Source organism: Blastomyces dermatitidis (genome assembly GCF_000003525.1).
Source record: "Blastomyces dermatitidis ER-3 genomic scaffold supercont1.1, whole genome shotgun sequence".
In the NCBI taxonomy this organism is placed as follows: Eukaryota; Fungi; Ascomycota; class Eurotiomycetes; order Onygenales; family Ajellomycetaceae; genus Blastomyces; species Blastomyces dermatitidis.
In genome coordinates this window covers 7,654,573-7,680,879 of record NW_025544774.1, presented here as the reverse complement: position 1 = coordinate 7,680,879, position 26,307 = coordinate 7,654,573, and the positions used below count along the sequence as shown (strand labels likewise).

The 26,307-nt window shown below is 42.1% G+C and overlaps 8 protein-coding genes and 1 non-coding gene across 10 annotated transcripts; 5 read left to right on the top strand and 4 right to left on the bottom strand.

The window, feature by feature from the left end:
* Positions 1–61: 61 nt before the first annotated feature.
* BDCG_01058 (uncharacterized protein) lies at positions 62–2,737 on the top strand. The gene is made up of 2 exons (XM_045416567.1): positions 62–150; positions 231–2,737. Exons 1-2 carry the CDS (start codon positions 143–145, stop codon positions 1,411–1,413), a joined length of 1,191 nt encoding a protein of 396 aa, XP_045272267.1. The 5' UTR covers positions 62–142; the 3' UTR covers positions 1,414–2,737.
* On the bottom strand, positions 1,197–3,873 carry BDCG_01057 (protein arginine N-methyltransferase 3). Its single transcript, XM_045416566.1, has 5 exons — positions 3,383–3,873; positions 2,800–3,237; positions 2,592–2,708; positions 2,416–2,536; positions 1,197–2,348 (listed from the first exon to the last, which is right to left on the bottom strand). The coding sequence occupies exons 1-5, from the start codon at positions 3,624–3,626 to the stop codon at positions 1,592–1,594; spliced, it is 1,677 nt and encodes a 558-aa protein (XP_045272266.1). The 5' UTR covers positions 3,627–3,873; the 3' UTR covers positions 1,197–1,591.
* A 1,178-nt stretch (positions 3,874–5,051) lies between these two features.
* Positions 5,052–7,273, top strand: BDCG_01056 (conidiophore development protein hymA). Its single transcript, XM_045416565.1, has 5 exons — positions 5,052–5,414; positions 5,480–5,540; positions 5,608–6,083; positions 6,155–6,427; positions 6,540–7,273. Exons 1-5 carry the CDS (start codon positions 5,307–5,309, stop codon positions 6,807–6,809), a joined length of 1,188 nt encoding a protein of 395 aa, XP_045272265.1. The 5' UTR covers positions 5,052–5,306; the 3' UTR covers positions 6,810–7,273.
* A 291-nt stretch (positions 7,274–7,564) lies between these two features.
* Positions 7,565–11,788, top strand: BDCG_01055 (TBC domain-containing protein). The gene is made up of 2 exons (XM_045416564.1): positions 7,565–10,101; positions 10,168–11,788. The coding sequence occupies exons 1-2, from the start codon at positions 7,987–7,989 to the stop codon at positions 10,624–10,626; spliced, it is 2,574 nt and encodes an 857-aa protein (XP_045272264.1). The 5' UTR covers positions 7,565–7,986; the 3' UTR covers positions 10,627–11,788.
* A 133-nt stretch (positions 11,789–11,921) lies between these two features.
* Positions 11,922–12,260, bottom strand: BDCG_01054 (uncharacterized protein; the record flags this gene model as incomplete). The annotated part of the gene is made up of 1 exon (XM_045416563.1): positions 11,922–12,260. One exon carries the CDS (start codon positions 12,258–12,260, stop codon positions 11,922–11,924), a length of 339 nt encoding a protein of 112 aa, XP_045272263.1.
* Positions 12,261–12,400: 140 nt separating this feature from the next.
* On the bottom strand, positions 12,401–13,011 carry BDCG_01053 (uncharacterized protein; the record flags this gene model as incomplete). The annotated part of the gene is made up of 2 exons (XM_045416562.1): positions 12,401–12,662; positions 12,707–13,011. The coding sequence occupies 2 exons, from the start codon at positions 13,009–13,011 to the stop codon at positions 12,401–12,403; spliced, it is 567 nt and encodes a 188-aa protein (XP_045272262.1).
* An 838-nt stretch (positions 13,012–13,849) lies between these two features.
* On the top strand, positions 13,850–13,968 carry BDCG_16267. The gene has a single exon. It is a non-coding gene; the product is annotated as a tRNA-Met (tRNA).
* On the bottom strand, positions 13,920–18,055 carry BDCG_01052. 2 transcript variants are annotated; one of them, XM_045416561.1, is made up of 2 exons: positions 17,045–18,055; positions 13,920–16,907 (listed from the first exon to the last, which is right to left on the bottom strand). In XM_045416561.1, exon 2 carries the CDS (start codon positions 16,618–16,620, stop codon positions 14,707–14,709), a length of 1,914 nt encoding a protein of 637 aa, XP_045279418.1. In that variant the 5' UTR covers positions 16,621–16,907; positions 17,045–18,055; the 3' UTR covers positions 13,920–14,706. The 2 variants fall into 2 exon arrangements, with proteins under 2 accessions (XP_045279418.1, XP_045279417.1); XM_045416560.1 differs by having other exon boundaries at positions 13,920–18,055.
* BDCG_01051 (uncharacterized protein) lies at positions 17,276–18,167 on the top strand (the record flags this gene model as incomplete). The annotated part of the gene is made up of 3 exons (XM_045416559.1): positions 17,276–17,354; positions 17,414–17,808; positions 18,144–18,167. 3 exons carry the CDS (start codon positions 17,276–17,278, stop codon positions 18,165–18,167), a joined length of 498 nt encoding a protein of 165 aa, XP_045272261.1.
* Positions 18,168–26,307: the final 8,140 nt, after the last annotated feature.

Genomic DNA, 26,307 nt, shown 5'->3' with positions numbered 1-26,307 from the left:
TTACTAACTCTTACTGTGGCGCATCGTTTTGCTTGGCGTCATCGGTTGCTCCGTATGGATAGGGCAATCCACCAGACCCTTTCTCAACCTTTTATGGTCCGTATGCAAAGCTTCAAAGCAATCTATATGTAACTCTCAGAGGATGGTATTGTATGTTGCCTTCGTTTATATCCCTTCTACTACAGTTGTCAGTTACATCCCGTGAGATACTAACTATCTCCCCTCTCCAGGCATCTTCTCGGCAAAAAGTCATGGAACGTCTACAACACAGACAACATCGCCCGCGTCCGGCGCGATGAAGCCGAAGCAAAGGCGCGTGGCGAAGAAGAACAACGGCGTCTACAGGAAATCGATGCCGAAAAGCGTATACAGGTCCTACGGGGTCTCCGCTCTCCGTCGAGATCCCCTCCACCTGTTCAAGAAGCGCCAACCGCCGCCGAACGAAAGGATAAGGAACGAGAACATCGAGAACCTCGAGATCACCGTCACCGTAAACGACGACGTATAGCTGGCGAAAATGAGACAGATCGCGATATTCGATTTGCTAGAGAGGATGCGCAACGCGCAGAAACAAAGCGTGAAAATGATGTCGTCCTCGTCCGTAAACCGTCCAAGGACGATGCACCCATCATCGATGATTCGGGGCATATCAACCTATTCCCCGAGCCTGCCGCGATAGATGCTATTACCGGTAGTTCGGGGAAGAATCCCGAGGCGGAGGAGGAGGCTGCAAAGAAGAAACTCGAATATGAGGACCAATATACCATGCGGTTCTCGAATGCGGCTGGATTTAAGCAGAGCTTGGATAAGGGACCGTGGTATTCGTCGTCGGCCGTTGACATAGCGGCTAAGACGGCAGAGGATATGTTGCCAAGTAAAGATGTGTGGGGGAATGAAGACCCGCGTAGGCAGGAGAGAGAGAGGGCGAGGACTGATATGAACGATCCGTTGGCTGCGATGAAAAGGGGTGTACGTCAGTTGCGGGAGGTTGAGAAAGAAAGGAAGAAGTGGGAAGAGGAAAGAAGGAGAGAGTTAAAGGCCTTGAAGGAGGAGGAGAGGAGGGAGCGGGGGGATTCGAGTCGGCATCGTCGAGAAAGGCGGCGGCGAAGAAGGCGGGGATCGGATGGTTCGCTGGATAGTTTGGAGGGCTTTCGTTTAGATGCCGAGACACAGCCGGCAGGGAGTGGCCGTGATCGTGACCGTGAGCTCTCGAGAAACCCCCATCGGGAACGAGGGGAGCGGAGTCAGGAAGAGCGTTCAAAACATTCCCGGGCCTACGGCAATAGTCATTCTCATAGAAGCTCCAGAGACCAGGATAAGGACCGGGCCAAACGCTCTTCCAGTGATGACCGGCTGTCTAGTTGGGCGCCGGCACCTGGGAAACGTTATAGTGCCCAATTTGCCGATGTTTAATTTGCCAATTTGAGCTATGAAAACTTTTAATGATAGCTATGAATAATGACCCCTTTTTATTTCTTTGACCAACCCAACCCTCTCTATTTGATATACCCAAATTAAATATGCACAATCATCAACCCAAACCCCAAACGTAAACTATCTGGTATTTGAAAAATGTCACCAGAGTAATAGCTTATTGCAGTGACCACTCCTGCCGTCCGGTTTCGACACCCTCGATATCCCAGTCAATCCCAATATCCAAGAGCCGTGATTTATCATCCTTCTTCCTATACTCCACGTGTCCCTTAATAACCTGTCCCTTCCTCAACGGTTTGGCAGCCTTCTTCCCGCGGTTTATCAAAAACACCCCTTGTTGCCAATGAGTCTCCGGATCGAATGGACCCGTCGAGAACGCGACATATCCTTCCTTCTTCATATCGCCCGGCAGCGCATCTTCAGCTACCTTCGATGTCCTAGATGGCATAAAAAACATATCAAACCACACTGCCCAGCCGTCCAACGCATCGATGTCCGTGTTAAGCGTAACTTCGAATTCTTTGATGAACGTTAGCTCCTCGACAGTTATGGTGTGTAACGGCAACTGCAGGAACGGTGATGCTTTGGCAACGATGGTTTCTTCTGCTTTCTGGATGTATCGAACAAGTGCCTCATCGTATATGTTGAGAAGCATGCTGGACATTTTGAACCCGTAGATAGAGTTCCAGAAGGTTATGTGCGAGTCCACGAGATCTGGATCAGCCAAGGGCGCGATTTGGAGCGTGGCATGGGAGGGAACCATCAACCCGTCCGGTGCGAGATAGCGGTCTCGGGCCCAGATTACTGAGTCGAACATTGCTTCGAAAAGGAGGCAGTATCCCATCCATTCAGAAACAATGATATCGACTTGGGGTACTGGTAGTTCCACTTCTTCGATTTTTCCGCGGATACATCTAGTAATTTTTTAGTTGAATGGATTATAGTACCTTTGGTAGTTTAGGATGTAGATAGAGCGCCTACTTAATCACATCCCCAAACCCGTTGTCATAGACGATTTCGCGCGCCCGATCAATGATATCTGAATTGTCAACAGCAATGACCATTTTCGCCCCGGCTTTTGCGCAGAACATGGACAGAATACCTAGGCACAGTAAGTCGTGAGGATATGGATATAATAATGGGCTCAATAATCATACCCGTTCCGCACCCAACATCAAGTACAACCTTGTCCTTGAACAAACTCTTGTTATCATATATGAAATCCCTATAGGCATCTGTACGGACAGTGTCCTTGAGCATGGACTCATGTATACCTAGACAATGAGAAGTTAGTGAACGTGCCATCTTTTCTTATTTTCGCTGTCCATTGGGAGGCTGATAAAGAATTATAATCGCAATTCGCACCATTATACGAGTAGGAGGTGAAATATCCCGACTCCGCTTCATGGAATTTACCAGAGCCCGAAGCTACAGGCTTTTCAGATACGCTTGAAACCGCGCTGCTTAATTCCTTGTCCAAGGACCTCTTAACAATCGCCTTGTACTCCTCAAAATTGCTTCGCATTCGTTCCAACTCGTCTTCTAGTTTTCGAATTCGAGATGTTGGATCTGATGCTTCTGCCTCCTTCGATCGGGGCCCATCCTTTCCTCCCGCCTTTTGATCCAGGTCCGATTCCTCAGCCAAATCATCCAAGCTGTATAGAAGCGTGTCATCCTCCAGTACCGGTCTCAAGTATCGCTCGTCGTCGAACAGGGCCGCGGAGGATACGTCAGGGGTCTTCCCAGCCTTGACTTCTGAGCGAATATAGTTGACAAGCCTAATAGTGCCGAGAAAATCGAGGCCTGTATGGAACGAGACGAATAAAAAGAGAGGCATAAAAGTCAGCTAGAGGCTTCCCACCATCGAAATCGAACGGCGGCAATATAACTTCCCCACCACGTCGTTGCGCAATTGAAATTTATTGGACCGGTTTTGGTTTCTACACACCAAGATCCTTCTGAACCTTCAAAAAGTCGAAGTGAAAGTTTTCCTTGCAATCATTGAGCATTGACCGGGCGTCTGGGAAGACCTTGTCGCTAAACAAACTTATGACGGGCTCAGACTCTTCGTCCAGTTCAACATCTTCCCATCCCTCATCTTTGGATAGGTCTAGAGGATCAGAGCTACTGTCACTATCGGAATATGAATCTTCATGGACAGCAGGTGGGGCTTGTTGAGAAGAGGAAGCCATTGTTGTGCAATAAATAAATATCTAAGATAAGGGCAGATGTATCCCGAGAAAAAAAAATGATGTGGTGTGTTAGGTAATGTTTTTTTCTTCTCTTCTGCTTCGCACACCCTTCTTTGTCGGCGGGGCAAGATGCTGGGCGATTTCTAGCGGGAATGATCTAGAACTTGTCTATTTAACAATAATAACCACCCGAACCAGCACTCTGTGCCTGGCTTCGAGCTCCAGCAGAAAATTCACGCAAGCAAGGATACAAAGGAAAGATGTCAGATATTATGGAGTTAGACGATATTAATCTAGTTGAGATCAATTTTAGACATCAACTGTTTACCCCTGCTGATTGGCCCGGTGATATTCCTCACTTGTTCGAGGACCGCATAGGTCTCTAGAAACGTCGTGGGCTGGATATCCACAGCATCGGGAAGAAGTTTCTTGAAGCTGAATATAACCTATTCATGGAGTCTTAGAGTCCATTCTGAGTATGGGGATGATCGACCTACACAGCTATATACAGAAGTGCAGATGAAAGGTCTTCTTCTGGATATCCACGAGATTTTTTACAGCGTGATAGGCACACAGGCACATGTCTCCTGCACTGGGTGGATTTCATTTCATTCGCTATCATTTCTCTTCCTCAATACCCCTGCTCGAGGAAATAATGGCAAGACATGAGCCCCTTTTGTTGATCTTTCAACTCTGGAATTAGAGCGGAATCAAACATCGTCTATGCCGTTTCCGTTTCTCTATCGTCTCTCATGAGCTCATGAGAGAATTGATTGGTTGGAAGGAAAGCCTTCATCCTTTGCCTTAGCAAAATATGCTGGCCTCCTTCGTCTCAATCAGGTTCTCCCTGTTCACGCATGCATTGTCATTGTCTCGATAATTCTTGATGAAACTGCACTAAACAACGCCATTGCCCGCTCAACTCCGCGGTCAACCAGTGTTGAATCAACTACTCCGTACAAAGTCCCAACCTGATTTCTATATAGGCGCCATCTCCCCTGAATACTTTAAACAAGCTTTCAAATACACATAGGTTTACAATCATGGATAGACAAACATTGCAATATTTATATAACTATCTACTGTAATGGAGACTGAAAATATTTCTCATACTATCTATAACAAGTTATTAATTATTTTCTAGCTGGTTGTAGAATAGTAATATTGCAGGCCGCCAGAACTGCATGTATCATTGCGTATAAAGACTGATCAATACACTTATCAAATCTATAGAGTACACCGTAGTTATAGAAGTATCATATGAGGGTACATACTCTGTACAGCGCACATAATGTTGCTAATACTAGTGTCCTGGCGCGTAACGAGCGCCAGATACCCCACCAATTGGTAGTTATGTACATGTACATGTACATTACGTAGTACATGTCCTGTACTGTACCATGCTTGTTTGGATCAGGTCGCAGACCCTAACAACGCTATTTCCCTCCCATGGCTCTGTCCTCTCAAAACACATGTCGCATATCTCGACGATCCTCTACTTAATCCAAACCTCCAATGCTTCATGCCTGGAGTATTGGCTGCCATTACAGGAGTGTAACCCAGCACTGTACCTCTTGGCGCTCTATTTAAATTTTGGCAGCCTCCCATTGAGGGCAATATATATATGGTTTTCTTTTCACAGACCTCCCCGACACCAATAGCAGTCTTGCTGAGTGATCGATGGCATTCCTATTTAACCGCGCGAGGCCACGACAACCTGCTGAGGTCGCGCGGTCAATAAAGGACCTCGTCGTGCGCTTGTGGGACAACTCGAATGGCGGCTCAAAGGTTTGTTGCATTTTTTTCTCCAAATAAAACTGCTGGAAATCCTGCTGATGGGAGAGGAGAATTAGGTGGAGGATGATCTAGCCAAGCAATTGGCTCACATGAAATTGATTGTTCAAGGGACACAGGGTTGGTAAATCTTGATAATAAATCGCCCCTCGCCCAAAAAATTCATGCTCACGATCCCGCTGTGAAGAAGTCGATATCCTCCCTGAGCAGGTACATCAATTGGTACAAGCAGCCATTCAAGAAGACCTACTCTACGAACTAGCCCGAAGTATCCGCCATCTACCATTCGAGGCAAGAAAAGATACGCAGACCATCTTCTCTCACATCCTCCGTTTCAGACCTGCCAATGCGAACTCTGCGGATCCCCCCGTCGTATCTTATATTGTCCATAACCGACCGGAGATCATAACTGAGCTATGTTGGGGCTATGAAAATCATCGAAGTGCCATGCCCTGTGGATCTATACTGCGTGAGGCTCTAAAGTTCGAGGTCATCGCGGCTATTATACTCTACGATGAGTCGGCCAGAGATGAGCCTACCATCCGAATTAACGAGGTCGATCCTGGTGCGAAACAAACGGGAGAAGGGCTCCTTTGGAATTTTTTTCAATGGATCAACCGCGGCAGTTTTGAAGTCAGCGCTGATGCGTTTACTACATTTCGGGTAAGTGGTGACTGCGTCTAGTCCTTTGCTCGCTGTTTGTTTCCCATCTCTTTCATTCACACTGCTTTTAGGATGTTCTTACGAAACATAAAGGCTTGGTGTCACAATACTTGTTATCCAACTTTGAACTGTTCTTCAGCAAATATAATAGTATTCTCGTCCAGTCAGACTCGTACGTGACAAAGCGACAAAGTATTAAGCTGTTAGGCGAAATCCTCCTAGACCGGACGAATTATAACATCATGACGAAATATGTTGACCGCGGAGATCACCTCAAGCTGTGCATGAATCTGTTACGAGATGATCGTAAAATGGTTCAATATGAAGGTTTTCATATTTTCAAGGTTCGACTACCCAGTCAGGCCAACTCAGCCGGAGTTCTTTGCTTCTTAATTTCCCCTTCCTCAGTTTCTACCCATGATAACCAACAAATTTTCTGACAAATGATTTATCTAGGTCTTTGTCGCAAACCCGAACAAATCTGTTGCCGTCCAGAGAATCTTAATCAACAACCGAGACCGCCTGTTAAAGTTCCTCCCTAAGTTCTTGGAGGACAGGACGGATGATGATCAGTTCACGGATGAAAAAAGTTTCCTCGTCCGCCAGATTGAGATTCTGCCACCGGAACCCACTGAACCTAGGCAAGGACAGGGTGTCAATAATAATAATAATAGTAATAATTTGAATGGATCTGGATCTGGAAGAGGTACCGCCGCGGAGGCTTAAAAATATATATTTTAAGTTCCTGCGCTGCGGCGCTGTGGTGATCCCGTGCACAATTTCGCTGCCAACCATTGTTTCTTCCCCCTTTCAACGGTTTCCATTTGTTTTATTTTCTTTGCTCCCAACATGTCGGGTATACATAGCCACGGGAACATCTAGATATCCCCTTCCCTTCACCTACGACAACTCCCTCTCATGTGCACGTGCTTCCTCTATTTTAGCAACATACTTTTTCTTTTTTCCCAGGCCATTATTCGTTTCGAAGAAGTAGTAGGAGGGAGGCAGGTGGTAATGGTAGACGGAGTTTTGGGCGGGAATTGATTTTTGAATACCACGGAATAAATGGGTGTTGTTTGGTTCACTAGATAGTTTCTATATATAAGTAGTTTACTATAGCCTGTCATCAGGAGAACAAAGCCAATGCCTGTATGTAACAATTTATTAATAACAGAGTTCTAGGGTACCAAGCTTCCAAGCTGTTGGCCCTTACGGCCGTTGCGGTTAGCGATCCCACTAGATCACGTGACCCACCACTATAATATGTTCCTGTAGATAGATCTATCAATACAACCTTCAACTATCCTACACAAGCTTCTAGGGTCAAGATTAGCCCTGGAGAACATCGCGCTTATGCATATCGAGTTTAGTTTATCGCGGAAGCTTGTATCACGTGGCAATAGGGGTGATTAGCTAAGCGGCATCGCGGGTGCGGCTGGCGCCCGCTTGTTGTTTCGTGGGTCCAACCCAACCGCCGCAGAGATACGCAGCGGCGTACGCGCCAGCCGCGCCGCCCCTTTTTTGGCTGCTGCTTTGACCACGCCTGCACTAAATCCTTTGCCGCCGTTACTGGTCCGAGGCCAACGCCTGTTGATCAATGGCACCAGCTGGTTTTTTTCCCCTCTGCTCCTCGCTGAACGGAATCCTTCTCTAAAATTTAATTTTAATTTCTAATGCGTGGGATACCGCCGCCATATCCTTGCTGTCCTTCCCCATCTCCATAGGCAATTGACATCTCCCCCGGACTAACAATTTGTACCACGACGGTTGTTGATTCACCTTCCTCGCACCTCGCCCCTCATATCACAGCAGTCGTGACTTGGATCAACATTCCCACTCAGGGTTTCTCACCCTGGATCCTCTCTATACACATATCCAAACGCTAGACATCGGCTTCAAAGTCATGGGAGATCTCGCGACTAAAATGGCCTCCCCCGCAAAACCCCCCACAAGCTCGAGTACAAAGGTTGGAGCTCCTGACCCAATCCACACCGAAAATGCTACTGCTATTGCTGTCCCCCTGTCTTCACCGCCACCCATCCCGTCCCCCTGTTCTCCCTCCTTTCCCCATTCTCGAGCCTCTAGCCTACGAATCGAATCGCTAGGTGGAGACCCCAAGGAGCCATCAGCTCCCTCCCCGGAGCTCCCTTCGTCTCCTATGAAACCAATTCACCGCGTGGAGAGCGAGAGGTGGGATTCCGGCCAGGCTCTATCAAGAAGAAACAGCAGAACAACTCTAGCTACAGACGAACTCTCTGCTCCAAGCTTGAAGTCGCCCCCCAGCATTCCAAGCATCATCATAGATGAAGAGCACGCCCGTCCTAGCTCGCGACGATCAGAGCGGAAATGGAGCCCGCTCAAAAAAAGGAAGCCAGATCCTCTTCCCGCCGTACCACCACTTCCACCCGTTGAGTCTGTACCGTTTCGTGGAATTACGCTGGACATCCCAACTGGTTCCATTGGCGACCTGACCACAGATCCCTTAGAATCAATTGCTGAAAGCCCACAGAATAATACCGAACCTGCTTCTGAGACGGATGTTGATGGGAACCAGACGAAGGAAAACATGCAGAGTAAAGAGAATCTCCCTAGCGGCGGGGGAAATAATGGTAATGCTACACTCGACGTTCACAACAAATCCACGACTACCACATCGCTAAGTTCGAGGCGTATAAGATCATATAATTCTCTACGCCCCCGTCCAACCAGCTGTATGACTCGAGCCATGTCAATCGATGAGGAAGTCCTGTCACAGAAGGTTCGTTTGATGTATGAGAGGGGGGATGAAGACGTCGACGATGCAGAGGTTAATGAGCTGTTGGGCTTGTATGAAGAGGAGTCTATGCTAGATGAACCATGCACGGTTGCTTTTCCAGCCTCGAGTGACGGGGTTGAAGTAGAACGAGCAAACACGCCTACTACCTCAGTTGCGGGGCGCGGTTCGAGAAGAGGAAGCTTTATCCAAAGGGAGCCATATGAGCTTGCTGGTGGGTTAGAGGACTGGGAAAATGTCGATGTCGGCGATGTTGACAGATATGGTTTCATTATCCCCCGACAAAAAGACAGCGATGCTTCAGATCCAGCCCCTCCAGCTCTGCAAAGGGTCTCAACGAGCTTATTACTTGCATCCACAACTCCACGTAGGAAGCGTACCTTACGGAAGGAGACTTCTGTGGCACCTAGTTCCCGGTCGTTTGCTGGCCGTTCCCCGCCCAGGAAATCTACAGATCAATCGCGGCCCACATCTTCCCAGAGCTCCTATCAAGCAAGCAGTCGCAGATCAACTTCAAGAATACGATATGCTGCAAACAAGCTACCCTATAACAAAAATCGAAAATTCATGGATGAAGCTAGTGACATGCTAACTCTGCCGGGCCAAGTCATGGAGGATGATGATAACAGCCCGCGTGCGCTCGCAATGAAGAAGAAGGAATGGGAGCGAGAAGATAAATGGAGAAAGATGGCAAAGGTGGTGTCTAAACCCCAGGATGGTGCTAGCATGACATTCGAATTCGACGTGAAGAGCTCGAAACTTATTGAACGGACCTGGAAAGGAATACCTGACAGGTGGCGATCAACCGCTTGGTATGCGTTTCTAAGTGCCAGTGCAAGGAAACGGAAAGACAGCCCGACGGAGACAGAACTCATCCAGAAATTCAACCAGCTCCAAGATGAAGCCTCCCCAGATGACGTACAGATCGATATCGATGTTCCACGGACGATTAGCAGCCATATTATGTTTCGTCGCCGTTATCGAGGTGGCCAGAGGCTTCTCTTCCGAGTTCTCCATGCCATGTCCCTTTACTTTCCAGACACAGGATATGTCCAGGGTATGGCTGCACTTGCTGCGACCCTTCTTGCTTACTACGACGAAGAGCATGCGTTTGTAATGCTAGTGAGGTTGTGGCAACTTAGGGGTTTGGATCGTCTGTATCGGTCGGGTTTTTCGGGTTTGATGGAAGCACTAGCCAATTTTGAAACGGGATGGCTTGAAGGAGGGGAAGTTGCTGAAAAACTGGTATGTTTACCCCTTTTTGTTCTCTCTCTGTTATAGCCACCCACTGCTAACACCAGTTCTATCCAGACCGAACTCGGAATCCCCCCAACAGCGTACGGCACCCGATGGTACCTAACTTTGTTCAACTACTCAATTCCCTTCCCCGCACAACTCCGCGTCTGGGACGTTTTCATGCTCCTCGGAGACTCAGATGAACCCTCTTTATCCGCCTCCGCCTCTAGACCCCCAACAAGTTCTCGTACTGGCACTGGCACTGCAAACGGCAACTCTGAACAAGATCCACTAGCATTATCAGCCCCAGCCCCATCGCCATCGCAACCCCACGCAAGCCCTTTCGGCAAAAGCCTCGATGTCCTCCATGCCACCTCCGCCGCCCTCATAGATGGAATGCGCGATATCATCCTAGAATCCGACTTCGAGAACGCCATGAAAGTACTTACGAGCTGGGTCCCCATTAAGGATGTAGAAATTTTCATGCGGGTTGCGAGAGCTGAGTACAAGGTTCATCATCGGAAGAAGGGTTGATATATGGTTATTTGTACACGGGCGCGAAATCTGGGCTCTCGGAGACATAAGGCGCTCGATGAGTACCGGCCCGTCGCCGCCTTGTCCTAACTTCAACATCTCCATGCCGTTGGACACCCTATGTCGCCAACTCAACTTCAAACGGATTCCGTTTCGTCGCCATTGTGCCTCTTCGTGCACCGCAGTGGCATGAAAGGAGTCATCCAAAACTTACAACTGACACTCGCTTCCCTTTTGTTTTTCTTTTTCTCTTCTTTTCAACATCTTTACTACTCAACTTTTCTAATTTTCCTTCTCCTTTGTCTAAACCATTCCATTCTTTACGCATCCACATAGTTTTTTTTTTTTTTTTTTTTTTTTTTTTTTTTTTTTTTTTTTTTTTTTTTTTTCCCTTTCTTTCCGCCCATAATGCCCTGCTCTCCAACCTCAGAACCCCCTTCTTTCATAATCATCTTTCATTTTACTTTCATTTTTATTCATCTGAATTGTTAATTCACCATAATTATAATGTTTTAATGTTTCTGGGATGGAAAGAAAGAGAAGGAAGATTTCTTCTTTTCTTTGTCATACTTTCTTTATTTCTATTTTGAATTTTCGTAATTCGGTTTCTCTTTTCGCCTTTTCGTTTTTATTAAATTTCTTTCCTTCCTTTTTTCGATATGAGAGTATCTAGATACCCCCTCTGTTTTCTCTGTGTGTGTGTATGTGTGTGTTTCATTTTTCAGGATATTTGGGTTTTTTTCTCCTACTTTTCTCTCCCACTTAATATAGTAAAATTACTAACTACACTGTCCTTTTTTCCTTCGCAGGAACTCTCATTTTTATTTAATTTTTATGAGAGGCCTTGAATAATAATATCCTTCTATTTCACCAGTTTCTTGCCCTGTCCTTTTTCAACTCTTCCCGTTTTTAATCCATTTCTCTTGGTCTTATATCTTCCTTTTTCCCTTCGTCCTTATACCTGAGAAAGGAAAAAGGTACACACGAATATGTCTTCTGACACATCTATGTACGCCATTGCTATTCATCCAAAATAAATTCGTTCTTTTTGCCGTCATTAGTGTACACCTAGCTTACATGGTTGTCATAAATAAATCGTTAAATCCACATGTCCGCATCGTCAATCAACTCGACCCACCCCTCCGTCCCCTTCCGAATTGTTCCCAGAATATTTTATTACCCACGTAGATCAAATGATATATTAAGCCATAAAAACAAACTCCAGTCTCCCACTAACTAAATATTATAAACGCAAGCGAGGGTATCTAATTTCTCCGAAAACGACACACTGAACTTCACCGGTAAATCCGGGGTATCACAACTACATCATCACAACTGGACATAAAAGGAACAAAACGGTAAAACGCTAAAGAATAAGACAGCAGAAGGGTCCGATCGCGCGTCCCTGCGCCGATGAAAGATATCGCATTTTCGCTATACGCGTCCCCCACGAGACGTTGAGATGAATTGCGCACATCATAATAGCTGTTGAAGGTGATATCAAATTCCGTTTCGGTGTACAGAATATTCGTCACTACAGTAGTGTTTTCGGTCTTCTCCACCTCAAGTATTCGTGGCTCCTGGGTCCCGGAAAGCCGGAGGAAAATCGTGGCGTCGGCGAGAGATCCATTCATGGTTGTCTTGGATGGCATATAGCCGCCGCCGTTGGGGAGAAGGCCAAAACCCATCATCCCCCGAGCCAGCGGAGGGGGATACAGTTGAGCTTCTCGGTGAAGGTGAATCTCCCAAAGTGTACAGCGGTCTTTCCGAGGTACTATTTGGATTCCTCGATGCCGTTGTAGATGCCGTTGAAAAATAGCTGTTGAGAAGGGTAGGAGTTAAATGTTTCATTTCCTGGCGGGGGTGCAATCAGGTTCAGCCCCAGCGTAGCGTCAGCGGGGACGCTTTGTTCCATTGCCGTAGTGGACTGGTCCCCTGAATAGGAATGCTTTACCTCTACTCGCCCCCCTTCCCCCCCCACGATCATGACGAATGCAAATTTGTTCCCGATTCGATTGCTGCCCTGTGTAGGCGGTCTAACCCAGGAAACTGTAGGAATGCGATCTATTCCGCTACAAACCGTGTCGAGTCCATCGAGTCCATTCGACGCCCTGGTGGGGACGCCGCTTGATGTTGAACACAGTTTTCTCCAGTCCACAGCGTGCCGTCATCCCCTCCGGACCTGTCCGGGTTTATAGGTGAAATTATCTCGCTCTCGCGGGTCTGGCAGCCATAGCCGCGTGAGCCGTTCTCTTTATGTTTATCACTGTGACCAGGCAAATCGGGATCATAGGGGCCACTGATGGTTATGCGGGCGCCTGCCGCTAGCCACTGGATAGTGAAGACGACGGGAGACCCGAGAAATATAAAATTCCATAGGACCATTCCAAACGGTCCCTCGCGCAAGGAATGAGGAGATCTCTGGGAGCGCGGTCTGGTCCGATTCAATTTTTAACTAGGGAATTGTGATGACATCTGTTGGCCATCAGCCACTAGTCACACTAGCGCATGGGTCCGTTTTGCTAAAGGCTCCTTCAACAAGGTCAGGAATATGCGGGCAGCAGTCCATGTAGGGAATTGAGGAGCAAGATCGTATCGTCACGAGTGTGACTTGCCCAGGGCAGACGCGCTATCCTTTGCCGACTGCGCCAATAGTCTGTGCTGGTTGAATGGCCCCGGTCACTGGCATAGTGAAGCCACGGATTGGTAGGTACAACTAGAGGAGAAATTAGAATTAGACCAATTATATAGAAATATAAATCAACACCTCAAAACGTTCAAAGAACAAAACAACACGGGGAGCAACGTGTAACTGCGAATTTCGCGCTCAATCCTCTGTAAGCTCGTTATCTCTGATAGAGTTGAAAGACACGAGGGGTGTCGTATCAAAAGTCCTGCGCCCATTTAGCATACAAACGCGCTCCAAACCTGATCCGAAATGGCAACACGTTACATCATCGTAACAATTGTATCATCCGCGTACCGCCATTGACTAGAGACACCGGATGGCAAGACGGCAATGAGTTTCGTATTGATTCTCGCAGCAATATATCGTCCCGCAGGCAAAATTAGAACTGCAGTCCGTAAATCCCCCCCCCCCTCCCCCAAGAAAAAAAAAAAAAAGTAGCTGAGGTGTAATATTATTGTCGGTGACGTATTTCACAAACTCCATATGTGGATACGGCATATCAATAGCTCGGCATCACCGTACACTAACAAGTCTGCCTCTGTGGTGTAGTTGGTTATCACGTGAGTCTCATATTCATGTCCTATTACAATATGATAGGTAGGAAAAACTACTTAGCGATCTCAAGGTCGCCAGTTCGATCCTGGCCGGGGGCATTTCTTTTTTCCGATTGTTTTTGTTTTAATCCAAAATCTCCTTCTATCTTTCAATTCTGCTTCTTTAGATATCGGAATATGTTCTACCCTTCCAGGATCATATTCGTCGGAAATATGCATGTTTATTTATTTATTGTAGAGAAAAAAATGATTATGAAACCCATCCACTTCTATTTGTAGAGGGGCGCACTCATTGTAGAAGTTAATAAACACTGAGGAGAGATCAAGGAAACGTTTTTGGGATGTTAAAAATACAATGATGACCAAAATGGAAAGAAACGTATAGCTATGAAGAGTTTGTCGTAGGTAGAAAGAAATTTCGATGGAAATCCTCACTTCATCCTGCGTACTGTTTGTAACCGAAGGAGACAAAAGAATCCCATACGAAATGGGCAATGATGAGAGAACAATTAAGAGAATGAATGAAAATAGAATTTGAAAGTTGAAGATGGGGATGAAAGAAATGAGGGTAAGATTTGCAAAATTTCCAGCTCCGATGCAATGACCACACACATATAACAAATGCCTGACACATCCTAATGTATAGAGGTGGAAGCCAAAAGCAAGATACATAAAATATGACATGAGAGCCCAAAAAAATGATAATCGCTCTATGGCCCAAAGTGACATATGAAAACAACAAAGAATGAAACCCCCGTTAAATGAGAGCAATTTAGATAAGACAGAATAGTTATAGAACAAAAGTGGAAATAGAATAGAACAAGCTAGCCGTTCACATTATATTGCCGATGATGGTTGTGGGTGGTCCTCTCGAGGGTGAATAATAGGTGATCGGTCTGAAGGGGATCGATAGTTGTTAGTATCGGCTCCGGATACCGAATTAGATGGCCCGGTGCTTTCACGGGCATGTCCGTAGCTAGAGCCGTATGTACTGAAGGAAGAGTGAACCATGTTGCTGGAAGCCGATTGTTTATGACTTCCCCCAGGTCCGCTCTGCGGGTCGTCTCGTGAGCCCCTCCCAGCGTAGTTACCGTGACTGTTGCCATTACGGTCACCGGAAATTTGTGCACGGCTACTGCTCCGTTCCCGTTTACTCTCTCGATCTGAATTTGACCTTCCTCTTGATGTCGACCTGCCATCTCCCTCGTCGGCGCTCCTCACCAATGAAGTCACGTGCATCTGCCCGCCAGGCCTGCCAGGCTCCAGTAGATCGCCATGTCTTGACTCCTGACTCTGCAGTTGAGATTGATTCTGATGTCGTAAATGCCCACTGCTCCGTCCGTTCCCTCGTGGAGACATCCGGTCCGGTGAAGTATGAGACGTCACTGTGTCGGAACGTGATGGAGGTGGGACAGATTGGTGGACGAATTGCGCCTTTCGTTTCCTCGGGGAACTTTGGAATTCAGACCGAAGCTGGGAATTGGGATTTGATGAGTACGGTGAATTATTCGGACTTTTGCTTGATGGGGTATTTGGTTGTGATTGACCAGGCGGAACCCAATGATGAAAGTAGATGGATGGAGATGACTGAGTTTGCCGTTGCGATTGCGAGTGAGCTCCTGAATCGGATTTGGCTAGCGATGGCGACTGCTGTGGGGGTCCCGAAACCGATGGAGAAGCCGCGGTATAAGAGTTGTTCGGTGGTTGTTGGATATGCATTTCTGACGTATTAATGCGCGACAATGGGGTAGCATTGGAACTTGGTTGGCCCGGGGGTTGATTCGGCGGGCGCAACGATGGCGCACGTGTATACGAAACATGGGATGATGGTGATGGAGGCGCAGATTGCGATGACGGACCTACCCCTGTATGTGGTGGAGGTTGTGAAGCATATGGGTTTGGGGGGATCATACGGGAATCCCAGGGAGTTTCAGGTGCGACATGTTGAGTGGCTACTGGCGTTAGAGAAGGGGGTGGCATAATTTGAGGATGTGGCTGCGGAGGATGACGATGAGCACTTGATGAAGGGGTAGGTTGAGGCGTTGGGGTAGCGTGTTGTTGTTGTTGCTGCTGCTGTTGCTGCTGAGGTGGTGAATACTGTTGAGGTTGAGGTTGCGGCATTGAGTGAGAAGGAATAAGCGGGTGAGTGGAAGACCCGTGCATTTGAGACATATGCTGCTGAGTCCATTGGAGATTGCATCCACCGCCCATATTAGCAAATATCAGAGGTACCATATAGGGAGGCACACCGGCCTTGAGGGACTCTCGAAGCATTGACTGCTCAATTTTGCGCTGGTCCAGCCGGTAGCATTCTTGGCGCGTGCGTTCCTCTTCTTGTTTCCGGCGATCCTCCTCTGCTTTTGTTTGCAACCATTGGCGCATTGATTCATCTGTATTCTGCCATTGCGAAGGGGGTGCTGGTAGATGAGACATGGATGTGCCCATAGGAGCCATTGCGGGTAGATCGCGCTCCGAAGGGGCAAGAGTTCCGGACATTGGTGGTAAGTTTCGGTTGGACGAGTCCATAGCCTCGTCTGACAAAGGGGAGCGGATTGATGGCGCAGGAAGACCAGAAACGGGAGGGGGAGAAGGGGTAGGAGACGAGGCACGAGAGATGTAACGAGTGGTCGAGGCCAAGGAGTGATGGTGATGGTGATGGCGCTGATGGGTCTGAGGGGAAGGCGACGACAAAGCAGCGTACTCATGAGGTAAGATTCCGTTGTGCAGGGGAGGTTTCACGGTGAGCAACATGGATGGATGCTAGCCGCGATCCTGAGATATATAGATAGATGGGCAAATAAATAAACAAAGTATATACGGAGAAAAAAGGCGTTGGTCGCTTGTATATGTTCCCTGGTAAGTGCAGTTGCGATTAGAGGTATCTAGCGCTCTCGTGATTTTGCTGAACGAAAAGCGGTTCAAACGAGCGAAAGTGGAAGTGGTATTTGGGACTTGAAGATAGCTGACCCTATAAGGATTGGCTAAGGTATGGAATCCGACTTCGCAGCCACACAAACATGAGCCATTTGGCCTGAGTACTGGAGAGGTAGTATTATGGTTAGCTGTCGCAATACAGCATTGTTCCTGGAAGTTTGAACAAATTCGGAATATTATGCTAACGGCAAACGTAGCAAAGCCCCGAGGGATAGAAGTGAGGGAACATAAAAATGACCACCTGTAGGTGACTGGGAGTAAGCGGGGGTTGGATGAGGCCCCCGGTTTAACCGAAAGAGGCAAGAAAACGTAGCGAAGCTCGATGCTGGGTCGCGATGGAGAACGATAACGAGCAAGTAGCGGGGAGGGAGAGGGAAATGGAAAAGATGGAAGAGAACGGAAGATTCAGCTGATAACAGCCAGTTTATCTCCCCAATCACTTCTGTTTCGCTCCTGGTTCTCTTCGAAGCGAATGCTGATGCTGATGACGCGGGAGCTGAAGAGGTCGCCGGGCAAGGCTGAGGAACTACTCCGTACTCAAAGTGCCAGATGTTTCCAATCTCGCAATCACTACTGTTCGCATCATGCCACACAGGTAGTCGACTGCCAGGGGGAAGAGGACAGGAGCTTTGTTGCAGCTCTCCGGGTGTGCTGCCTCCAATAATATCTGGTGTCCGCGCGCAAGGTTGCTCCGTCTCCAACACCGCCCGTTTGGGCCAAAGGGGAGATTTTTCCGGGTTGCGCCAGCCCCTTCTTGAAAAGGGCAAGAGCGTAATCTTGGTACAGGGTCTGACGCAGATTAATTACGGCGCCAAAGGGTTGAAAAGAGCAAATCCAGCCGCAAGTGCGGGCCCAGGACCAGGCCTCAGCCATGGATCAGACCCGCCCGTGAACCCAAACAGCAAGCCACCGGTCCGCCACCAGCCACCAGGGCACGAGAGCCACCAGAGGCGGACCTCCAGGGCTTGGTGCAGCGCATGCCGCGCTGGGAGAACTCCTGATCAGGTAAGGCGTCAAAGTCTATTCGAGTTGCCAGGGCATGCTTGCCCGGAACAGGACTAGTTTGGTTCCCGCTTGGTTTCGAACACGGTGGGTGTCTCATGCGCTAGGTCGCATTTGGAATATCCGCTTCTGCGAACGGGCTGGTATCGGTCTCATAACTGGTATGACTACGGCCTGAAGAGGTTTCATCCCTAGTTCTGTCCCGTTTACATGCCTTGAAGGTTTGACTCGTTGCGACAGACAAACAATCCTCATGAAGCGCGGTTATCAGCTATTGGGCCGGATATAGAGCAGCCGAATCATGTGTAAATTATGGACGACTAACTGATGCTGCGTAGTGCCAAGACATGGCATTGACCTGAGGAAGTTTGACCCGAACAATTAAGGTTTCATGTGAATTACAGCATACGCTGTAATGAGCTCGAAAGTTATCGGGGCATCATCTCATACCGCATCGTGGGGAATTACCTTACATGGTTTAGCACTCTCCTGATTGGATTTAGTGCAACATCCCCACTCCAACTCCTGTATATGAAACGAGCAGAGATTGCATCTCTGTTTTGACTCAGTAGTTGTTGGCCGGATGCCCTATATGAGGCCACGTGACCCACACACCTATAGAATGCTGCGTGGTAGATTAGTGTACAATCAACCAACCTTTCACCTCCATCAGGTTATGGGCCCTTGGCCGCTCCCGCGCCATTTCAACTACATGCTTTAAAAAGGGGTTGGTTCTATGAGTCTCCTACAACAGTGGACAAGATAAGGACTTGACAGAATAGCTAGTAAATGACTAGAATTCATGTTCAAAGATTAACAAAGCTCTTAAAATGTAAGGCATTGAAAGCTCTCAATAAGAGGCATGAAAAAGCTCTTTGCAAAAGATATAACATATCTCAATCTTCTTTATACATAATCAAATCAGCTTCATTCTATTAAATACTCAAGGTCTATTCTATATGAATATTCAATCAATTCTTTGATAATTAACTAAGACTGCTTATTAAAGTCATGTCAGAATCAAGAGCTAGAGTCAGAAGCTATATCAATACTAGAGTTAAAAGTAGATTAACTAGTAGATAAACTGATTATATGACTGTATCTGAGATCAGAATCAGAATATTTGATGATTTCATTATTAATTTAATTAATCTCATTATACAGTTTTAAGATTAGATAGTAGTCTTATACTATTTTAATAAAACTTACTATCTACTCTTATCACATTTTTCAAATGAGATTATAATTTTCACTTCTTAATTTAAATTTATTTTATTGCTTTAAATGACTTTAAATCTCATTTAAGTATTACTAAAGAAGCATTACTTTTTAAAAAATTAAAAATAATCTAAAAGAAATCTTAAAATGTCTAAAAATAGTAACTTTATATTAAGAATAGAACTAAATAAGATTAAATAAGATTACTTTCTTATTTTTTCTGAGTTATAATTTTATTTTAAGATCTGATAAATAGTCACTTTACATGTTTTTTTTAATAATTAATCTCAGTGAAATTCATATTAAGAAATATATGAAATTTAGACTGACTGCTAGAATTATAAATTTCATATTTAATCTCATTTAATCTGATCTTATTAGACTGGCTGTTAAAATTATAAATTTCATATTTAATCTTATTTAATCTAATCTCATACATTTCTTAATATGAATCTCACTGAGACTAATCATTAAAAAAACATGTAAAGTGACTATATATCAGATCTTAAAATAAGATTATAACTTAGAAAAAATAAGAAAGTTATCTTATTTAATCTCATTTAATTTCATTCTTAATATAAAGTTACTATTTTTAGACATTTTAAGGTTTTTTTAGACTATTTTTAATTTTTTAAAAAGTAATACTTTTTGATAACAATTAAATGAGATTTAAAGTCATTTAAAGCAATAAAAATAATTTAAATTAAGAAGTGAAAATCATGATCTCATTTGAAAAATATAATAAGAAAAGACAGTAAGTCTTACTAAAACAGTATAAAACTACTATTTAATGTTAAAATCATGTAATAAGATTAGTTAAATTAATAATAAGATTATTAAATATTCTGATTCTGATCTCAGACATAGTTATATAATCAGTCTAAATCTTATATATTTCTTAACATAAATCTCACTGAGATTAATTATTAAAAAAACATGTAAAGTAAGTATTTATCAGATCTTAAAATGAAATTATGACTTAGAAAAAATAAGAAAGTAATTTCATTGAATCTTATTTAATCTCATTCTTAGTATAAAGTTACTATTTTTAAACATTTTAAGGTTTTTTTTAGACTATTTTTAATTTTTTAAACAGTAACACTTTTTAATAATACTTAAATAAGTGTGGCAGGCTGCGCCTGATTAATTATATAGACTATTTCATTTAGACTGATCACTGAGATTATAAATTTCACATTTAATCTCATTTAATCTGATCTTATATATTTCTTAGTGTGAATTCTGCTGAGACTGACTATTAAAAAAACATGTAAAGTGACTATATATCAGATCTTAAAATGAAATCATGACTTGAAAAAAATAAGAAAGTGATCTCATTTAATCTCATTTAGTCTCATTCTTGATATAAAGTTACTATTTTTAGACATTTTAAGGTTTTTTTAGACTATTTTTAATTTTTTAAAAAGTAACACTTTTTGATAACATTTAAATAAGATTTAAAGTCATTTAAAGCAATAAAAATAATTTAAATTGAGAAGTGAAAATCATGATCTTATTTGAAAAATGTGATAAGAGTAGACAGTAAGTCTCACTGAGACAGTATGAGACTACTATCTAATGTTAAAACTGTGTAATGGAATCAGTTGAATTGATAATGAGACTATCAAAAAATCTGATCCTGGTCTCAGACACAGTCACACGGTCAGTCTAATTCCGTTACACTTCACAGATTTCATGTACACTCCGATCCTCGGCCATTCTCGATCGCCGATCCTCGGCCGCCACGAACGCGTACGCTCCGATTCTCGGCCATTCTCAATCACTGATTCTCAGTCACTATGAACGTGTGTATATTCTTTCACCCTGAAGCTCCACCGCGTACATCATCACATACATATATAAATATTCATCTTAATTACTGATTCTCACACTTTCTCTTTCTTTTCTTCTCTAACATTTTTATCTTTGTTAAATAAGATCTATTAATATAATATCAATCTATTCAGTGTAGACCTCTTATACTATAAAAACATTTATTATCTTCTTATTAGAAAATAATTATTCACATATTATCTTCTTATCAGAAATAATTATTCATCAAGAGATATCTGAATGCATAATAATGTATAAGAAAGAGAAAACACAGTTAAGCAGACACTGAGTTCTTAAATAAAAGCTTACTTATCAATTACTCTGACTTTGTAATAAGATCTTACAAAGAGAATAAGATCTTATAAAAGAATATTAGTGAAAGATCTGAGAGTTCTGACACTCAGATATATGAGAATACAATTACACTTCTTCAGATTTCACAGATATTATACATTTAATAATTAATATAATCATGTCTAATAATAATATAAAACTCTTGAATATAAGTATAAACATGATATCACAGTAACTTCAAGCAATGTTGAAATTATAATAATAATAAATAGCTGATATACATGCAACTCAATAAGTTCAATATAAAGAGATTCAATAATTAACTTATATGATTTCAACATCTATAAAATTGAATATAAAAGTACTGAAAGAATGCTTAAATACTTCTATATATTTTAATACTTCTGATCTCACTCTCTACTCATTATAAAGAATGAAAATGCTTACAAAACTAAGTATAGATGAAGATTTTATCAGTTTATTAATTAATCAAGATTGATATATTAATAAATAATTGAAGAATTGCATGAAATAGAAGTTTTATTCATGAATAAAAGAATATAAATCAGTGTTATAAATATCTGATAATATTATGAAATATCTTGATATTCTGTTCTGAGACACTGTTATGCAACAGAAAGTGTTAGATTAATTACAGAGTATTTAACAGAGAAACACTTCTCTTATAACATTCATCTCTGATTTCAATATCAAGATTCTAGAAGTAGGTGATCAATCTTGAAAGAATTGAATAAAGATTAGCATGCTTAAGAAGATATTAACTTTCAAACTCTTACAGACTCTTATAAGTATAAATAAAGACTTAACTTATAAAGGCTTCTACACACAGCTCTGAACATTGAATGATTATTTTATCAAGCTCAAGAGTATACAGAACAGTGATAGAAGATGTTACACTTCAGTCACTTATACATCTGTACTGAAGAGAAGTAATAGTAATGATACAGATATCATGAACTGAATAGATTTAAATGTCTATACATAAGCAAGAGTTTCTGCTGTTTGAACAGACTTCTGAGTTTCTGAGATTACTTCTGAAGAAGTTGCTGATCAATGTTAATGTAAAGTGTGTATCAACTGTAACTGATTAGAACACATTGCTTTCAACTGCTGATTAATCTATGTATCTTCACACTTGAGAGAAAGATCAGTGCCTGTCTGCATCAATCACATTGCAGTGAAGAAATATTCAGAAGATAACTATGAGAATACTCTGATAAAACAGAGAAAAGATTAGCTTCTGTTCAAATTTATAAACAGAAGCTTGAAGAGGTCAGATGATAATAATTTAAGAAGAAGATGATAATGAATATAATTCTTATATCTACTATGATTGATAACATGTATAATATGAAAGTCATAATAGACAGTGATCTATGTTACTATGCAATGATAAAATCTTCAGTTGTAAGATATTATAATCTTCAGCATATTCTTCTATTAAAACCTCAACTTCTCACAGAATTTAATAGTTCAAAAGACATTTGTACCTGTTATATAATAAAACTGACTATAGATGTGAGAGAACATCAACATAAAGATGCCTACATATGTGAAGTTGATAATCTTGATTACAATCTTATATTAGAACTTGCCTGACTATCTGAATAAGACATCTTATTAAATACTTAAAACAGAAGCTTGATATTCTCTAACAATGATAGAATTCACAAAGATGATATTCACAAGACTATGAATCTGACACAGATCTCTGTCAACATCTATAAAATGCTCAGAAAAAGAAGTTATTGAAAGAATTGCTGATAGCAGAATTATATGTCAATCTATTCTATCAGTCTGATCAATATTAAAAAGACTCTAGAAAAGTTATTCTGTGTTATAATAACAGATTCTTATACAAAACTCTCTCAATAATATCATGAATATTTAGATGTCTTTCAACAAGACAATACTATAAATATACCTCTCTGACAAGACTCAGAAGTAGATCACAGTATCAAGTTAGAAAAGAAGAATGATAAGAACTCTGAGTCATCATAAGACTCTCTTTATAACATGTCTTAAGATGAACTTCTTCTTCTTCAGAAGACACTCAATGATCTGTTGAATAAGAGATTTATACATGTTAGTAACTCTTTCACTGCAGCTTCTATTCTCTTTGCAAAGAAATCAGATAAAGAACTCTGATTCTGTGTAAACTATCAAGAATTGAACAGATTAATCAAGAAGAACTGTTATTCTTTATCTCTTATCAATGAAACTCTAGCTTGTATTGAATAAGCTCAATAGTTTACAAAACTAGATATCATTGCTGCATTTCATAAAATCTGTATCACTGAAGAAGATGAATGACTTACAGCATTCTGAATATATTATAATCTCTTTGAATAAATAGTTACACTCTTTAAACTGATTAATACTCTCAGTACATTTCAGAAGTATATCAATTGAGCACTCTGAAATTTCCTTGATAAGTTTATATCTATATTGTGATTCAAAGGTTGCTTAAGCCAGCGTACGATTACAGGCGTACGCCGGCTTCTTATATATTGTAATATCATATGCTAATTTAATTAGCAGCTGCTATGACCTCTTTACATTTGTATGTGTATGCTAGTAGTTCAGAAGCGGCCGCGTTATTATCTGACAGTCATACATTCTTTCAAACCACATTCTCTCTCACCAGATTTGGTCACACTCATGTGATCATGTTGTACATTCTAGCTTCATGTGAATTAGCTCATCACTAGCATTTTGCAATTATGTGATCTATTTCTGATTCAGCTAGTGTTCTGTGTACACTCTTACAAAGAAACTTTCACTATATTATACTACTCATTCACTAACTTTTCTCATTCTTTAATCATCTTCTTCATTTCATCATTATTGAATATCATCATCATTCAAGATTTCTATCTCTTCTTCTATTTAACTCTTTCTATCTGTTCATCTATTACATTATACACATTCCTGGCAATGGCTCTTCATTTCCACAACAAGTATCATTATAGTGCTCATACTGAGCAGTTTATTAGCAGTAAGTGTAACACATTATGAAATGTGATCAGAACTTGTTTATCTTCTAACAATTATCAGAATAACATATTATCATGAATGATGATACATCTTCTTCACTTTCTTATACACTCTCTTCACCTTCTTATACACTCTTGACTGTTTCTCTTCTCAGTGAGTTTCTAATCATGTTTTCTAACATGATTTTATATGAACACAGATACTGATATGTTTGTTTTTATTCATATAGAATCTTCATACATTGACAGATTCACATCTGTTAATGATAGTGAACTCAATGTTGAATCATTGATCAAGAACTTGAAGAATGTGATAATGAAGAAATTACTTATATTATATATAGTCAGATCTTTCATGTTCTCTTCTACTCTCTCTGTTTCTTTCTCTGCTGCTTTCTCTCAATCTTCTACATCTGCCTCTGTGTCTGGTTCCTCTCCCGCTACTCCTGTTCCTGTGACTCTCACTTCTGCTACTTCTGATTTTACTGTCTCTGTGTTTGTTATTAGCTCTTCCTGTTTCAAGAAGATGTTGTATAGACTTAATAAACTACATCTCTCAGTATATACACTTTCACTCTTCTTACTGACTCTCAGAACAATTTATTGTATGAAGACTGTATATAACATAACTATCTAAAGCTCAGTTATAAACACTGATTATTACATTTATTTTAAATATTTGTAATGAGACAATTATTCATTCATATCAGAGAATCATCTTCTCTCTTAACAGTGTCAAGATTGTAAGTCTTTTTCTTTTTCATCTTTTCTTTCTGACACTGACTTTTCTATTTTTAAAGAAAATTGTTATGAGTTTTACTGTGTATAAAGTCATAGTATCTACAGATATCAAGAAGCTTTTCACAACTGTAAAGTTTAATATTGCAGAAATATCTACTCTGATAAATTTCTTCAGAATAATAGATCTGTATCAGTCTATTCTCTAATATCTGTCATCTGACTTTGTAATGCAGGTGAAAGATATCTGTGTTTTCAGAAACAGAAACATGAATATTGTACTCTTTTATACTCACAGATATAAGACTTGTATGTCTTGTCTGAGATGTTATCATGAGAATGAGCTGTTCACACACTGTATTTTACTTTCTACATTTCTCTGTGTCTCTCTCTCTCTTTCTGAGAAGTCTCATGTGTGTTGTAATTATATATACAATTCTAAGATCAGTGAGTATTTATTCAGTAATTGTTATCTCTGTTTTTGCAGTTTTATATATTAATAATAGTTCTTAGTTACTTCAGCATCAGAGATCATTTTAATTGAAGATGATAACACTGCTGAGACTACTCTCTCTCACTCTTAAGCTTCTTCTGTCACTTCTTCTTCCTTCTCTGCAGGGAAGGTCATGCACACACCAGGTCATAAGTGTTTAATCTCAAGTGACTCTCATCATTCATTCAGTTCTGTGCCTTTCTCTTTCATTTCTTCTGCTTTCATTCTCTCTGCTCTGGCTTCTGGTTCTGCAGGTCCTGCGCTCTTCTTCAATTTCTCTACATATATACATATGCATTTGTGATTCAAAGGTTGCTTAAGCCAGCGTACGATTACAGGCGTACGCCGGCTTCTTATATTGTAATCTCATACACTAAATTAATTAGCATACACTATGGCCTCTTTACACTTGTATGCATACGCTAGTAGTTCGGAAGCAGCTGCATTATTATTCAACAGTTGTATGTTCTTTCAAACCACATTCTCTCTCATCAGATTCAGTCATGCTCACATGATCATGTTATACACTCTAGCTTCATGTGAATTAGCTTGCCACTAGTGTTTTGCAATTATGGGACCTATTCCTGATTTGACTAGCATTCTGTATACACTCTTACAAAGAAACTTTCACTATATTACATCACTCATTCACTAACTTTTCTCATTCTTCAATTATCTTCTTCATTTCATCATCATTGAACATCACAATCATTCAAGATTTCTATCTCTTCTTCTATTCAACTCTTTCTATCTGTTCATCTATCACATTATACACATTCCTGGCAATGATCTCTCATTCTCATAACAAGTGTTATCATAGTGCTCATACTGAGCAGTTCATTAGCAGTAAGTGTAACATGTTGTGAATGTGATCAGGACTTGTTTATCTTCTAATGATTGCCAGAACAA

Excerpts from the sequence above, each read along its gene's own strand:
- BDCG_01052 (XM_045416560.1), bottom strand. The coding sequence starts at position 16,620 with ATGTTGCTCACCGTGAAACCTCCCCTGCACAACGGAATCTTACCTCAT.
- BDCG_01056 (XM_045416565.1), top strand. The coding sequence starts at position 5,307 with ATGGCATTCCTATTTAACCGCGCGAGGCCACGACAACCTGCTGAGGTC. Across the intron at positions 5,541-5,607 it reads GATTGTTCAAGGGACACAGG|AAGTCGATATCCTCCCTGAG; the intron begins GTTGGTAAATCT and ends CCCGCTGTGAAG. Across the intron at positions 6,084-6,154 it reads ATGCGTTTACTACATTTCGG|GATGTTCTTACGAAACATAA; the intron begins GTAAGTGGTGAC and ends CACTGCTTTTAG.
- BDCG_01057 (XM_045416566.1), bottom strand. The coding sequence starts at position 3,626 with ATGGCTTCCTCTTCTCAACAAGCCCCACCTGCTGTCCATGAAGATTCA. Across the intron at positions 3,238-3,382 it reads GAAGGTTCAGAAGGATCTTG|GCCTCGATTTTCTCGGCACT; the intron begins GTGTGTAGAAAC and ends CGTTCCATACAG. Across the intron at positions 2,537-2,591 it reads TGATGTTGGGTGCGGAACGG|GTATTCTGTCCATGTTCTGC; the intron begins GTATGATTATTG and ends TACTGTGCCTAG.
- BDCG_01055 (XM_045416564.1), top strand. The coding sequence starts at position 7,987 with ATGGGAGATCTCGCGACTAAAATGGCCTCCCCCGCAAAACCCCCCACA. Across the intron at positions 10,102-10,167 it reads GGGAAGTTGCTGAAAAACTG|ACCGAACTCGGAATCCCCCC; the intron begins GTATGTTTACCC and ends AGTTCTATCCAG.